This window comes from Drosophila takahashii, chromosome 2L (assembly GCF_030179915.1).
Source record: "Drosophila takahashii strain IR98-3 E-12201 chromosome 2L, DtakHiC1v2, whole genome shotgun sequence".
Classification (NCBI taxonomy): domain Eukaryota; kingdom Metazoa; phylum Arthropoda; class Insecta; order Diptera; family Drosophilidae; genus Drosophila; species Drosophila takahashii.
Genome location: NC_091678.1, coordinates 9,478,675 through 9,494,405, shown reverse-complemented (window position 1 = coordinate 9,494,405; position 15,731 = coordinate 9,478,675). Strand labels below are relative to the sequence as shown.

General features: G+C 41.5%; 3 protein-coding genes across 8 annotated transcripts in view; 1 reads left to right on the top strand and 2 right to left on the bottom strand.

The window, feature by feature from the left end:
• Positions 1 to 2,837: 2,837 nt before the first annotated feature.
• Positions 2,838 to 4,912, bottom strand: LOC123003196 (low affinity immunoglobulin epsilon Fc receptor-like). Its single transcript, XM_044394934.2, has 2 exons — positions 3,928 to 4,912; positions 2,838 to 3,840 (listed from the first exon to the last, which is right to left on the bottom strand). Exons 1-2 carry the CDS (start codon positions 4,246 to 4,248, stop codon positions 2,977 to 2,979), a joined length of 1,185 nt encoding a protein of 394 aa, XP_044250869.2. The 5' UTR covers positions 4,249 to 4,912; the 3' UTR covers positions 2,838 to 2,976.
• A 961-nt stretch (positions 4,913 to 5,873) lies between these two features.
• On the top strand, positions 5,874 to 7,818 carry La (La autoantigen-like). Its single transcript, XM_017138785.3, has 2 exons — positions 5,874 to 6,914; positions 7,322 to 7,818. The coding sequence occupies exons 1-2, from the start codon at positions 5,943 to 5,945 to the stop codon at positions 7,514 to 7,516; spliced, it is 1,167 nt and encodes a 388-aa protein (XP_016994274.2). The 5' UTR covers positions 5,874 to 5,942; the 3' UTR covers positions 7,517 to 7,818.
• A 7-nt stretch (positions 7,819 to 7,825) lies between these two features.
• Positions 7,826 to 15,731, bottom strand: part of spir (spire type actin nucleation factor) — a 40,361-nt gene continuing 32,455 nt past the window's right edge. For 2 of the 6 annotated variants that reach the window (XM_017138780.3, XM_070211838.1), the window contains exons 10-17: positions 13,530 to 13,603; positions 12,636 to 12,846; positions 11,236 to 11,322; positions 10,799 to 10,944; positions 9,909 to 10,253; positions 9,646 to 9,849; positions 9,251 to 9,579; positions 7,826 to 9,189 (exon numbers count right to left, since the gene is read on the bottom strand). In XM_017138780.3, coding sequence (XP_016994269.2) covers positions 8,970 to 9,189; positions 9,251 to 9,579; positions 9,646 to 9,849; positions 9,909 to 10,253; positions 10,799 to 10,944; positions 11,236 to 11,322; positions 12,636 to 12,846; positions 13,530 to 13,603 — 1,616 coding nt within the window. In that variant the 3' untranslated portion in view covers positions 7,826 to 8,969. Of the gene's footprint in view, positions 9,190 to 9,250; positions 9,580 to 9,645; positions 9,850 to 9,908; positions 10,254 to 10,798; positions 10,969 to 11,235; positions 11,323 to 11,822; positions 11,846 to 12,635; positions 12,847 to 13,529; positions 13,604 to 14,910; positions 15,563 to 15,731 lie in introns of those variants that run through there. The other 4 variants (XM_017138783.3, XM_017138781.3, XM_017138782.3 and 1 more) reach the window with 4 other exon arrangements.

Sequence of the window (15,731 nt, the reverse complement as noted above, 5' to 3'; positions counted from 1 at the left end):
ATTTGTTATTGATAATCTATACGAAATAAAGTTCATGTAAATATCAACAATAAATGGTTTAATATTTCCCGCTTCTTATCAGCCTCTTATCAGTTTCGGGTCCAGAAAAATGTTCATGCCTGGTTATTATGCCCTCTGCTCATTATGGACGCGTCGCGTTTGCATCCATTTACCGTTTAACGCGCCCAAATCCCATACAAAACTTGTAGGCAAGGGGTGAAGAGGGGAGGGTGGAAATTTGTCGCGTTACAGGGCTGGAAAGTGAAATTTGTGGTATATTTAAGCAGTATTAACCAGGCATGAACATTTTTCTGGACCCGAAACTGATAAGAGGCTGATAAGAAGCGGGAAATATTAAGGGCCGGTTTCTCGAGTGCCGGCTAACATTTCTCGAACAGATAAAGTCCCTGCTAAGGCATTTTGGTTTTCTCGAGCCCCAATGTGAGAGCTAACTTTGACAGGAACTCGGAGTCCCTGTTAAGCGTTTTCGGCTCGATAGAATGACAGCTGATTTCCCAAAGCCAACTAGAAGAAGAAACGAAATCACAGCTGACTTTTCCCTTGAAATATACCCAAACAGCTGATGAAATAATCGAAGCACGCCATTTTTTGCGCTTTACAGCACAATTCTGTGCGTTAACAGAGCTCTGTAATTGTTTCTCGTTCAGATAAATTTAAGCAGTCGAGAAAGCCGATTTGCTTATACGAACAGTTTATCTGGTCTCTAAATTTTTTGAACAGATAGCTATCAGGGACTTTGACAGGGACTCGAGAAACCGGCCCTAAAACCATTTATTGTTGATAGGGGGATTCCCTAAACTGTTGAATTGCTGAATTGTTGAAAATTCAACAAAAAATTTCAGCAATTAAGGGAACGACCCAAAATGGTTCCTGTTGAATTTTCAAACAGCTGTTATTTGTTGAAAAATTTCACGGAACTTAAAGCATGTAAAATTTGATTTATTATTGCTAGTTACTGTCTAAAAGTGTTACCAAGGTAAAAAGAACTACAAATATGCTTTCTAAGTTGATTTTAAAATAAATAATGCGTACTGGTGATACTAAAATGTTACAGAGTTGCCACGACTTTTTAAAAAAGGTGACAACTCTGGCTTTTCAGCAATTCAACAAAATTTTCAGCAGCCCCGAGGCTGTTGAATTGCTGAAATTTCTGAAAGTTGACTTTGTATGGAACAGCTGATTAACAGCTGACCAAAATTCAACAATTCAGCAATTCAACAGTTTAGGGAATCCCCCTGATATTTACATGAACTTTATTTCGTATAGATTGGTATTTGATTTATGATATACGCCAAATGATCTGGCAATAGTTCAGAATTCCGAGGATGATCCAAGCGCATAAAGAGCAGTAGCAGTTCGTTTATCCAATGGAATGGCTCGGCTAGAAAGGATCGGAAGCGAAATATTGGTCGTTGCAGCGCAGCCACATGGGCTTCCCTGTCTTCATGATCTTGACGTTTGCTTCGCGTGCGCCATTCGTCCATTAAGGCGACCTCCTGGTTAGACCGTAGATGGCCATTCCATATTCAAATGACACACGTTGACAGGCGACTGCTGGAAAAGGGCACATCTCCCTCTTTCTTGCGCACAATGTTTCCACGCTGTTCAAATGCTGTTCTGCGATTACAATTATCAATAACAAATTATTTAAATCCATTGTTTACTTCAGCTCGCAAATAACAATAGCACAACAGCTGTTTTCAGACGCGTTTGCCAATGGAAACACCTCACGTCCGCCTATCGCGTTGCCAATCGAAAATACACAAAAATACCGAAAAAACCGCATAGTGGAAAAATGCCTTTACTGCTTAAATATACCACAAATTTCACTTTCCAGCCCTGTAACTCGACAAACTTCCACCCTCCCCTCCTCGCGATCGCCTACAAGTTTTGTATGGGAATTGGGCGCGTTAAACGGTAAATGGATGCAAACGCGACGCGTCCATAATGAGCAGAGGGCATTAGAAACATCAATGTTTTTTGGCGACAATCGATGTTTTTGTAACATTACCAATTTTAAAGAAAAAGGCGGAAAATGTGTTTTTAATTTAAGTTTACTGTATTGACATGATTTTAGATGATTCAACTGGTGGTGTAGGATGGAAGCTGCGGTGTATTAAGCTTTTCATAATACTATTCTATAATATTATAAAGTGAATATGCTGATCACTTACATATTGTTGATTAATTTTGTTTAATTTTTTTTGCCGAATAAAGCCTTTGTTTATTTTGTTTTTAAATTAACTGTATAAGTTTTTCAATTGGGCTATTTTATTTTACTGATTTATTTAAAAACAAAAAAAATAATAATTTTTGTAAAACAAAGTTGTTTTACTCGATGTTCTTATTAAAAACATCGATGTTTGCGAACATCGATGTTTCTTCACCTCTAACCAGGGCTGCAATCATTGTGACCGCTGGTAGGAAAAATACCGTCTTTTGTTAGTTGAAAAATACCACAAGAAATTGCACTAAACCAGAGAAAAATGCAGTTTTATTGTGTTTATCAATACCTATCGAAATGTAGAATGTAAATTTTTTAAATCGGACCATTCGTTAAAAAGTTACGGCGGATCGAAGTTTTTATCTCCATCTTCGCACTCCCTTTAGCTGAGTAACGGGTATCTGATAGTTGGGGCACCCGACTATAGCGTTCTCTCTTGTTTTAATTCAAATTTTCTAATAATCATTTAATTAGGTTATTTTAAAGCCCAATTACAAAATTCAAGATCACTCATGCGCTGCAACAAAATTGTGTATTAAAAAGATAAAGTGTTTTGGAACTTTATTGATTTTTATTTACTGCTACTTAGGCTTAAAACATTGTATTTATCATCGTTTGTTATGTTATTTATTTTACATTTTATTAAACATTTGGTTACATTGTTGGTATTGCTTGATAAATTAAAATGTGATAATTTGTTATTATGATACAATTAAACAATATTTTCATACCTAAACTTCTTTATCAAACTGACAAATAAAATGTAGCTTTCGGTCACAGGACAAATCATTAAATTGTTTTGCGTACTCATGGGAACTTCCGTTAATATGAACGCAATCCTCATTGTTTTCATGATTGTCAGGTTGACCCTTCCTCCAGTTCTTAAATTTAACTGGCTTGCCAGTAGCCACGGATACGAAGTTATTCTCGCTGTCTCGATCGTTGATTCCCAGCCAGTAATATGCTTTTAATTTTCCAAAAATGGCATCCACTTCGCTTTGATTTTGGAAAGCGGCAAGATATCCGCCCATTTTGCGACAGATGCTGTTTGCCGTGGTCCAATCCGCCTTAACATTGTTCTCAACATAGAAATATCGCTGGCCTATGCGCACAAAATCCGGCGTCATTTGATAACTCCTGAAGAAGGCTTCCTGGAGTTCCACCTGCTGGCTTTCTAGGGTAGTCTGTACTGCCATCTGTTTGTCTTCCATCTTCACCAGTCTCGCCTCAATGTTCTTTGGGATGACATTGGTAAAGGTTTCCAACAGGGATTTTTGCTCTTTCTCCAGATTTTTCTGTACACCCAGTTGGACTGCAATTGACTTCTGTACGTCGTCCTGCTGATCCTCAAGCCGTCCAAGTCTTATGTTGAGGGCCTCTGACTCGTTCTTCTGGACACATTCCTCCAAGGATGTCTGCATAACATCCAATTTGGTCTGCAGATCGGAGTTCTTCTTAACAAGTTCACTTGAGGATATCTGTAGCTCGGAATACTTCTTAGCCAATTCTTCCAAGGATGTCTCGAATTTGCTCTGCACCTCGGAGTTCTTCTTGGCAGATTCCTCAAAAGATGTCTGAAGGACTTCGAATTTGTTCTGCAAATGAGAATTTTTCTTAGCAGGATTTTTCATAAGATGTCTGCAGATATCCTATTTGCCTAGGAAGTCGGCATTATAACTTACGAATTTCTCAAATGATTTCTGCAGGACACCCAGTTGGATCTTCAACTCCTCCAAGGAAGTCTCCATTTTGCTCTGCAACTTAGAGTTATTCTTGACCGATTCTACACAGGATGCCTGCAGGACATCCAATTTGGTCTGCAACTTCGAATTCGTTTCTTCGATAGCGCCGATTTGGTGAGCAATACTAGATCGCACTAACTGCGCAGTAATATGGTGTATTAACTTAAATAGATCTTCGTCAGCGTTCGTTGGTTTAGCCTGGGATTCATTCAAATTCCAGACAACAAATGCAAAACACAAGAGAGTTCCGAGCTTAAACATGTTGAGTAAGTGACGAATGCTTGCAGAAAACTGATTCCTAAGTTGGAAACGGGCTGCCTTTTATAGCAGCGTTTGGCATGCAATATAATGGCAGATGTTCCAAATTTTTTTTGTATGCCTATTTTCTAAGAAATGTTAATCTCTTCAAATTTTCCAAGTTTTTCTTAAAAGAGGGATCTGCGCGCATAGCCAGCAAACATATCTAATCTGATTTTGTATGCTAATCTCTTAACAGCGATCGCTTGCCATCAGGGCTGAGAACCACTTTTCACAGGTAGAAACGGAAAACCCACGCCAAAATAATATGGGTTCACAGCCCTGCTTGCCAATTGACTTTTGTAAATCGCCAAGCTGATCCTTAAGCCGCCCAAATCTTTCCCTAACGTTCTCTGATCCGATATGCCTGACAGATTCTTGCAAGGATACATGCACGACGTCCAATTTTACCTAACAGATTAACCCAAAGATTTCTGCAGAAAATTTATACTTCTCCGAATTTGTCCTAACAGATTGCTCCAAGGCAGTCTGCAGGAAATCTATTTTGAAGTGCAACACAAAATGCTTTCTTTGAACCTCGCGGATTTGCGCAGCGTTTATTGATTTAGCCTTGGATCCATTCAAATTCAATACAAGAAAGTCCCGAGTTGAAACATTTTAACGAAAGTTAGCAAAAAAGTGATTTCGAATTTTAAAACTGAGAGTGCTTAAAATATTTCATTTAATAATGGTCGGATTCTGAGAATGTAGATTATTTCTATGTTTACGATTGGAAATTCGCGTGATTCCCATTTTCTAAGGAAATTAATAATGGACCGATTCTGAGATGTATTTTATTGGTTTAATCCCAATTGGCTTTTCAATAAAAGTGAGTAATAGGCTTTGGTAAAAAATATTTTTTTTAGAAATATGTATGTTGAAGAACACGTCAACCAATTTCTACATAACACAATCCCTTTTTTGCACATAAGACAATTTTACATGGCCTGGAAAAAAATTAAACATACGATAAATTCGGACCTACAAAATTTGGACTAAGTGCCTCTTATTTACTAAACCACTTGCTTAAAATATTTTTGTATTCTATTATAAAATTGAATATTTGGTTTAAAGAAATTTTAGAAATAATTAATAGTTTGTTTATAGTTTAGTTTTCTGCAGTGGAACGCGAATACTCTAAAATAATTTTTTACACCAACTAAAACTGTCATAATCTATCGAAACTTCATTTGCGTACATTGTTGGATATGTTTAAATTGTTAATTTATTTAGATTAAATAAAAGCAAGGATTACAAATTATAAAATGTGAAAGTATCTTCACGTTATTTCAAGAAATTATTTCAAATCAGTTCAATTTTTGCGCCAAAAAACTCGAACAAAACATGCCCACAGGGTGTTCCGAGCCCATCCAATGCATCTATCGATAGTCCACATAATCGATAGGCATAGCTGCCACACGTGTTTTCGTCACCGCACGCTTAATTTTCATTTCTGAAATAAGATGGCCGAAGTTGCTTCAATTATTTCAAATCAGTTCAATTTTTGCGCCAAAAAACTCGAACAAAACATGCCCACAGGGTGTTCCGAGCCCATCCAATGCATCTATCGATAGTCCACATAATCGATAGGCATTGCTGCCACACGTGTTTTCGTCACCGCACTTAATTTTCATTTCTGCGCGAAATACTCAGCTAAGATGGCCGAAGTTGCTGAAACCCCCGCTGTGGAAGTCCAGGAGAAGGAGGAGGCGCAGCCCGCCGAGGCGGCGGTGCCAAAGAACGGCGATGCCAAGGAGGAGGCGGCCCCGGCGGCCGAGGAATCCGCCGGCGACTTCTCCAAGCAGGAGCGCGCCATTATTCGGCAGGTGGAGTACTACTTCGGCGACGCCAATCTCAATCGGGACAAGTTCCTGCGCGAGCAGATCGGCAAGAACGAGGACGGCTGGGTGCCTTTGTCCGTGCTCATCACCTTCAAGCGCCTGGCCTCCCTGTCCACGGACCTCGCCGAAATCGTTGGGGCTCTGAACAAATCCGAGGAGGGCCTGGTCGAGATCAGCGAGGATAAGCTCAGTCTGCGTCGCCATCCGGAGCGCCCGATTCCCGAGCACAACGAGGAGCGGCGCAAGGAGATCCAGGAGCGCACCGCCTACGCCAAGGGCTTCCCGCTGGACTCCCAGATGAGCGAGCTGCTCGACTTTGCCGCCAACTACGACAAGGTGGTCAATCTGACCATGCGCAAGCACTACGACAAACCGACCAAGTCGTACAAGTTCAAGGGCAGCATTTTCCTCACGTTCGAGACCAAGGAGCAGGCCGCCGCCTTTCTGGAGCAGGAGAAGATCGCCTACAAGGAGCGCGAGCTGCTGCGCAAGTGGCAGGTTGACTACCTGAAGGAGAAGCAGGAGGAGTACGCCCAGAAGAACGAGAAGCGCAAGAACAAGAAGGAGGCCAAGCCGGAGCCGGCCTTCGAGCTGCCCAAGAACGCCATTGTGGTCTTCGAGGGTGCTCCGGAGACCTCCACGCGCGAGGAGATCCGCGAGGCCTTCGAGAAGATCAAGGACTTCGAGGTGGCCTACATTGAGTTCGCCAAGGGCGAGACCAAGGGCTCCGTGCGTCTGACCGAGGCCGATGCGGCCGAGAAGTACATTTCCAAGGTGGAGGAGGGCAAGGTGAGAATAGCACTGGGAATTAATGGCAATCTGAGAAGCCAAATATTAATTGTAAAACCGATTACAAGCACTAATACTAGATTATTGAGCCAAATCATTCTTTAAAACGATGGAATGTTTAAAACCGATTCAAGAATGATATATTTCAAGATTATAGTCAGACAAACCAATATGAATTCTTAGTTTCTACACTTGTAGTATTTATTTGTCCATTTTTGTCCGATTTTTACCAAATTCTGGGTAGGTGTCATATTTTTCAAAGGCAATAAATTCGGATGCATATCGGAAATGTGCAAAAAATAGATGCATAAAATATGAAAAAAATATGTTTGTGACTGACCTATAAATATTACCATTACACAAAGTTATTCTCTCTATAACTTATAACCGCATTTTCTGATCCCCAGCTCAAGTTCAACGATGAGGTCTCGCTGACGCTGCGCAAGGCCACCGAGGAGGAGGAGAAGGAGTTCATCGACAAGGCCATCGAGTTCATGAAGAAGCGACGCGACTTCACCCGCAACAAGGGCAAGCGCTTCAACCGCAAGCGCCACGGTGGAAACGACCACAAACATGGCCACAAGAAGGCGCGTGGAGACTAACTCCTCGCTCAGCCGTCTATCTTCCGCCACCCGAGTCCCTTGATGGCAGTAGACCAAGCTTAACTGTTACTCGGTAGATCTAGTTGACCTAGCTTTAAGCTCTTACTTATATTACTTATGCTTTCTTGTAGTTTGCGAAACTAATCGTAAGAGAAACAGAATATTGTCCAAAAAATATGTATAGTCTACAGTTTACATAGATAACGAGATGAACTCTAATTTATTTTACATAGAAGACTACGAATCCATTTGTTTCCTTAATCAGAAAGCTAAAAATAAAGACCAGTTTGTAAAGCCCGAAACGAGTGATTTCATCTTATTAGTTTTTTGTTTTTATTTGCTGTTTTGTGTATTTTAGAGCTCTTTGTGTGTTCGTGTGAAATGAATTGAACTTAAAAGCATAAAATTTAATATTACAAGTACTTAAATGCATTTACAATTACGGAGAAGTTAAACAAGAGTGTTCAAAGAATGTTTACAAAAACTATAATAGCAGTTACAAGTAGGTAATATAATGCTTTCGTTAGGGGCTCGCTGTGCATCATCAGCTTTTACACTTAAATAGAGGTCGCTTACAAAATAGAAGCACTTAGGGGGAGAATTAAAACTAGGCGAATTAACTAAATAGTTTGGGTTGCGTTGCAACGCCGACAAAAATTATAAATTAGCTATCAAGTTGTTCTTGCGTTATAGTTGGTTAATGGGGGAACAAAACGAAAACTTCACGGGGTAAACAAAGATCTGCGCAAGCACAAAAGTTTCACAACATTTCCGATTAACTATTCTCAACAACCGAAATCCTTTCTCTGAACTCTGAACTGGGGGAACTGTATTGCGAATATTGACGTATGTATGATTTCCTTCTCTATGATACTTTGCTCATGCTAAATCGAGAGCACGAGCCGGGTTTACGACTAAGATCGAAGTATATATGTGCACTTGATATACGCGGATACAAGAGTTATGCTATGATTATATGTACTTAGTCAACATTTACGCATAAATTAAACAGTTATAAACAACGGCATCGTATTGCGATAATATAATGTATAGCGACGTGTAGGTTAGCTCCTCTATAAATAGTATGTGGTGGGGTGCGCTCAAGCGGATCTCTCTGTAGCCGGCAGAAAATGTACAAAGCTTCAGCCAGGAATTCTCGGTATTCTCCATTCTTCACTTAATCACTAGACTAACACGATTTACAAACGAGTCTCCTTGAGGCTCTATCCTTTAAGTGTACAACAGTCGATCTAATCTATCCATATATGTATATTATAATTATTCCAGTGCGTTTCGAAGGCCCTAAAACAGTCACGTTGAAAGTGAAGTGTCAGTAATCAAATAATGTCCGTTGTTGTCCGTTAAAGAATCAATGAATCAAAGTCAGTCGTTAGAACTCCCTGTAACTATCCTACGGTCTTCAAACGCACTATCCGATTAAATCCGATCCCGCCTACTTCCAGACGGGCGTCAGATCCAGGGTGAGATTCTGAATGGTGCGGTTCCGGGCGGAGCTGCGCTTCTGCTTCACGGAGCTGGTGATCTCGTTGACCAATCCCTGGCAGTCGTTGCACACGGTCACCTGTTCGCCGCGCAGATTCTCCTTCTGCTCCTGCGTCTGAGCCAGGTGACTGCCCGAGGAGAAGAGGTTAAAGCCCCTCGAGAAGCGGGATCTGTAGTATAATAATCCGAAATTAGAGATTCTTCTATCTTATATACTATTCCAAAACTCACTTCCTCTCCAGCGTGCTGTTGTTGGAGAGCGGTCGATATGCTGGACTGTGCACGGGCAGACTCCGTGGTCCCTCCATGCTCCTCGACATGGCGTTGTTGTAGTGCTGCTTCTGCTGCTGATGGTGAACGCCCGAGGGTCGCATGGCCGCCGAATAGGAGGCCGACATGGTCGCCTGGTCGTGCAGTGCCTCCACAGCCTGGCCAGGATGTCCCGCTGCCGCCGCCGAGGAGGAGGAGGAGGCTCCGGGACCCACGCTAATGCCCGGCGTGCTCATGTTTGATCTTTGGTGCTTGGGTGAGGAGGGTGCACTGCCCACAGTGCTGCGAGTCTAGAATAAAAGAAAGATTTAATTAGCAAGATGATTAAAATCCTAGTTAATACAAATCTTAAGTACCTTTCTCTCTGACTCGGAGCGCAGGAGGCGCTCGATCAGCGACTTGGGGAACTGGTCATCCATGATGTTTCCCGTCGACGAGGAGTGCGCCTGCTGGGCGTGATGGGAGGGCGATGGGGTGCTCGAGCTGGCCGGACTGGACAGCAGCGATGGCGAGATCAGCACGAGGGGCACGTTGCGGAAGTGCTCCGAGGGAATGCGCATCTGGGGGAGGGCATAGGAAATTATTAATATATAATATAATATTTAATTCAAATACCCACCTTGGTATAGCACTTGGCGCAGACGGTGCGCTGGCACAGCTTGCACTGGATGCCCCAGGGACCGAAGAACGAGAACCTCGTCCGCAGGCACAGGAAGCAGACGCGACGCTTTTCAACATCCTCCTTGACGCGCACGTCCATCGGCAGGCCCTCCAGCTCCGCCTTGGTCATGACGGAACGGATGTGAACGATCTCCGCCAGCGTGACGGACAGCCGATCGTCACCCCGCTCCATCCAGGTCTGCTTGTCCATGAAGGACTTGTTCCATGGCCCAAGCGAGGATGTTGAACTGGCCTCGTCTGATGGATGGGGATGGGGAGGATTCGCAGGACTTCTCTTTGGCGTCTGCGAAGGGTTATGGAAAATTAGTTAGGGATTTGATTTAAAAGAAATTTAGGGATAAGAAGTCTTTAAATAAGTAGCACTAGAACTGATTATTGAAGATTAGCTTTGAATTGGATTTAAAATAAATTTAGGGATAGGATTATCGCAATTAATAAAATAACTTAAATTTTATAACATGTTCTTTTGTTTTTTTTTTAGTTCAATTTTTGTAAGTTTAAAATTTTAAGGATTTCTTTGAAAAGATTGAAATGAATCTCATAATTTAATATTTCTTTTAATCCTTTCATTAATATTATAATATTTATTATAACAATAACGTTGTTGTATAAGGTAAAAACAAAGATTCTGTGGGATCTAAAAATATCTAAAAATTTTAAATTATTCAACAAAGGACTATCGTTGTTTATGTTTCATCTTTATAGGGACAATATAAAAGTCTATAAAAATTTCTCTTTCATCTTTATAAAGGATTCTCATCAGAGACATATGTGTGCCATATGACAAAAGTTACGAGGACCATAGCATCATTATTATAGGAAACTCACCTCCTTGTTGACGTCGTCCGATTGACGCGACTCGGGCCGCGTGGGCGGCATGGAGTGCGTCTCGTCCAGGTTGCTCTGGCATCCCACGATGGTGTGGCGGCGCAGCGAGGCCCTCCTCGACTCGCACTGAGTGGCCAGGTCGTAGGCTGTCGATAGAAGAGGCGGAAAGACAGTGAGTCAGGGTCAACGGGGCGGATGAGTTATTTCCATATGCGATAGTGAAGTGGCAGGTGGCAGGTGGAAAATGGAAAATGGAGGAAGTGGAAAATGTTAAATGTCAGATGTTTATTTCAAAAGGCAAGCAGTGTGTGTATTTTTGTGGTGTATATGCTTTCATGGCTGACGTCTAGATGCAATTTCGAGATCCAATATGGGGGACAAACATGCAAGATGGCAATGCATCATATTTATCGGGTTTTCTCTTGGCAAATATTTACATTCCAGGGCCGTGTCGTAGAACCTGTGGTACTCGTCCTCCGTGAAGGATGGCTCCTCTGGAGGCGCCGCCTGTCTGGCTGGATCCACTGATCAGGTTTCATTTTCATTTCAGGCAGCATTTAATTTTGTTCGTTTTTTTATTGCATTTCATTTGTTTTTTTGGTAAGCGTAATTTTTTTTTTGGCAAAGGTGAAAATACATTATTTTTATACGAGTAATGGCAACCGAAAAATCAAGTTAGTACCAAAGGAAAAGCTACTACGGGGGTGCCATACAAAATAATACTAAGGGGCAATTGCAGTTGACTTTCTTTTATTTCTACTTTTACTTAATTGTTTTTGTTTTTACAAAATATTTCGAGATTATTTGTTGTATATTTGTGTGGCTCATTGTGTGTGCTCGAGTGCCTCCTCAACCGATCGCCAATTTTCAATAGTTATTTGTTATTTCCGCCCACACCAAAAATTTTAATTTTTTTTCTTAGTGCGATTTTTTGGTAACTATTCTTTCACTCGATTTTGTTAGGGCTTTGCTTGCGTCATACAAAATCATAAAAATTATTAAATCGATATAAGTTAGCATTGTGTTCACAGAAAAACGATCAAATACCTTGGAAAAATTAAATTTGTGTTTTATTTAGGTTTGTTGTGGAAGGAAAGGAAAAAGTAAGAAATAAAAATAATATAAATTAAAAGGATACAAAATAAAACCATATCACAGACAGTCAGTTGGGATACCACAAGACAACTAATAAAATAAAAAACTTAAAGAATTTCATATTATTAGTGGTAATGTTGCTTAAAAACTTTCTGTCTGCAATTTAAACCAAAATATATTCATAGAGAAAGACTTAGGGCAATGGCTTGGCCATGGCTTTTAGGCTAGAGCACAAAGTAAACCGGTTTTTAATAGAAGATCATATATTTTTTATAGAAAAGCAAGCGTTAAGTAAATTTTGGCAAGAGCTTGATTAATTACCGGACGAGTTATTTAATTAATACTATGGAGAAAGCTTAACAAAGTGTTTATATTTCTGTTTTATTTTGTAAGTTAAAGTAAGTTACTTTTTAAAGAATTTTAAGCACTTTCAGTTTTTGAACATAAATTATAATTATAATATAGATTTCACAAAAACAGAACAGGTATTAATTTTAGGAATTTTTATCTATGTTTTAACCTATATTAAAACATATAACATTAAAGAATTACTGAACCGAAACCGTTAACCTAGGTTCTTGGCCAAAACATGTTAGATCTTCAACCGAAATCCTCTCAAATTACAATTAAATCGAAACCGCCCTTGTACTCTGTGCTCCAGTGTTGTGTGCTCCCAAACTGCCCGAGTGGTTTATACGTATAGATATATATTGCATAATCCCTGGTAGAATCGGATACTCACTTGTGCGTCTTGGCCGCATCAGCGACGCCGTCTCCCGGCAATCTTGTCGTGCCTGGCTGGGCACCATGTAGCCACCGAATGGATATGGCGGCATCTTGGGCTGCGAGCAGCGGTGCATCTCGGCCAGATTGGGATGATGGTGGTGCTGGTGGGTGGCCGCTGTGGAGTGGGTGCTGCTGATGCTACCCTCATCGTAGAAGAGATCTTCGTCCTAGAGAATAACAAGAGAGAACGCTATAGTCGGGTTGGTGTCCCGACTATCTAATACCCGTCACTCAGCTAAAGGGAGTGCGAACGCTGTATCGGGTTTGTGTCCCGACTAATAATCGTAACTCAGCTAAAGGGAGTGCGAGGGAGATAGATATATTTTTTTTTGATTGCGTATAACTTTTTAATGAATGGTCCGATTTGAAAAATGTCTTCTACATTTCGATAGGTATAAATATACACAACAAAATTGCATTTATACTTATCGGAAATCTTTAAGGATGTGGGCGCAGGACCCATTTTAAAATCGTTAATGGGCGATTGTGGGCGTTAGAGGGGGCGTGGCGCTCGGCTAAAATAAACTTGCGCTGCGTAGGAAGCCAAAGAATATGTGTGGGAAATCTCAACCTTCTAGCTTTTGTAGTTTCCGAGATCTCAGCGTTCATACAGACAGACAGACGGACAGACGGACAGACGGACAGACGGACAGACGGACATGGCTAGATCGACTCGGCTAGTGACCCTGATCAAGAATATATATACTTTATGGGGTCGGAAACGCTTCCTTCTAGCTGTTACATACTTTTGCACGAATCTAGTATACCCTTTTACTCTACGAGTAACGGGTATAAATACCGAAAATAAGTACAAATTCCTTGGGGCCATTTGAAGTACCACGAAACGCACCTGAAACTTGGAGAAATCCACTTTGATGAGCCGCTGTCTGGATCGTGACAGCGTGGAGTTTGCACCTGGAAGCACTGCAAGAAAAACGGAGATTGGGTTAACAATAAGTCCTCGATTTCTCAGGCGAAAGGCGGTGGGAAAAATGCGCTCGATTGGATTATCTAATGAATATCATTGGGCAATAGAGCAGGCATTATCTCTGGATAAGAAAACTCGCAAGAAAACTGGATTTTCCCTGCCTTTTTGCCCGCTCATTGCGCAATTAAAGGTGACATGTCTGGGTTCTCGCTTCCAGCGAAGTCAAAAGTCGTCATTGTTTTCTTTTTTTTTAGTTGACCACTTGGTAACTTCATAAAAGCCGTTAAGCCCAACGCACTTAATGGTTCTACTTGTGAAACCCACTCCGCTTGTGCAACGCCTGGGAACTCGTATCTGCAGCGGAAAAGTTCGCTTCGCCTCTGTGCAACGCAATCTGTCTGGTTTATGGGTTTACGGGCTCTGTAATAACGACTACGTGATCCGGCTGACCACTGACCACCCGGGGCTATGGGCATTATCCACTAACTTTAACCTTTTGCTGGGGGGCAAACACGAACGTTTCTATCGATCTACTTTGGGTTTGTTTTTGACGGGAAAAATGTATATTAAATAAGGGGTCAATATTTTATATATAGATTTCTAAACTCCTAAAATATTGTGCTAAAAATGTAAACTTGAAATTGATAGATAAATAACTGTATTCTGAAACACCGACGAAAATAATAGCAAAATTATTACTAATTTTTAAGACTTTTTCTTATAGTATCTTTGTTTTAAAAAAAAATAAAAACACCTATAAAATACATATTTTGGCAAATATTTACTTTAGGAAATTTTTATTTTTTTTTAAGTGCAGTAATGACTTGGTTTTTTTAAGAGTAAACAATTTTAAAACCTTTACCATATGTTTACAAGTAACAAAGAGTATTTAATTCTTCTCCTCATGTATATTTTTTGGGGTTTACTTTTCCATGACTGGGACTTAAAATCGAAGTAAACAAAAAACATTTAAAGAAATCTTTTCAATGCTAGTTAGCAACAAAGAGTATTCAACCTTCGCCACATCAACAGCTCTTTCTTGGGCTCTATTTCTTCATGCCTCTAATGACTGGAGCTTAAAATCGAAGTCATAATATGACGGCAATTACCGGAGCACTGCAGTTGCCTCGGAGTAGCTCCTTGAACACAAAACACTGCCTTGGGGAAGTCTGCTAAACTCCCCCACCCACTTTGCACTTTGGGGCAGACCTAAAAAATCGAAACCAGGTCAAAGCGGAGCACATTCAACAATGGGAAAACGCTTTTGTGGGGGGCTTTTAAAGGGGGAGATGCTGACGACTACCTTTTGATGACTTGATGGCCTGTCGCGGCTTGGGTGTTGGCGGATTATTGGAGGACGATGCTCTCGGCGCCGGCCGAGGTGTTGGCTGCGGTTGCCCCAGATCCTGGCCAGCATTTGGATTTGGAGTGGAAGAGGAGGTGGCCTGGCTGGCGTCGCCATCCGAGCCACAGTACAGTGAGGCATCGCTGCCAATGTCCACCAGATCCGACTCGCGCGGCATGTGATGTGAGCGGAAGACGGAGGCCGCCGTCGAGCGTTTCGCTGGCCGGGCATCCATGGGTTAAGCCTGGCACATTTCCTTTCCTTTCCCTTGGCTTTTCACTTTTCGGTTCTTTTCCCACACGGTTGCATGGGGCTATCGATCTGAATCCGAGTCCAAGTACGGAAAAAAGGGAAGCCACCCCTCGGAGTCACGCTTTTCTCTCTCTTTTCGGAGAGGGTTGATAAGGTTTGGTCAGCCTTTTCCCGGCTGCTCCATTAAATGCGTTTGGGTTTTCAGTGAATAACCTGATGGTAACTCAAGGTACTTTGTTTGTTTTATATTTAATGGCCAGCGCTTTCGTTTTTCAATTTCACTTGGCCCACAGAATAATAATAAACTGAAGAGCGAACGACGAGGCGTCTCTAGTGAAGCTCAACACGGAACTGAGAAATGTGGCAGCTGTCAACTCGAGTTTCCCCACTTTTCAACTCAATTCGCGCATGCGCCGCTCGCCAAGAGAAAGAGAGCGCCAATGTTTTGTTTTGACATTTGGCAGCCCAAAAAGTTGTTTAGCCGTCGTCGCTGTTGTTGCGTGGGTGATTTATACGTCACCGTTCGG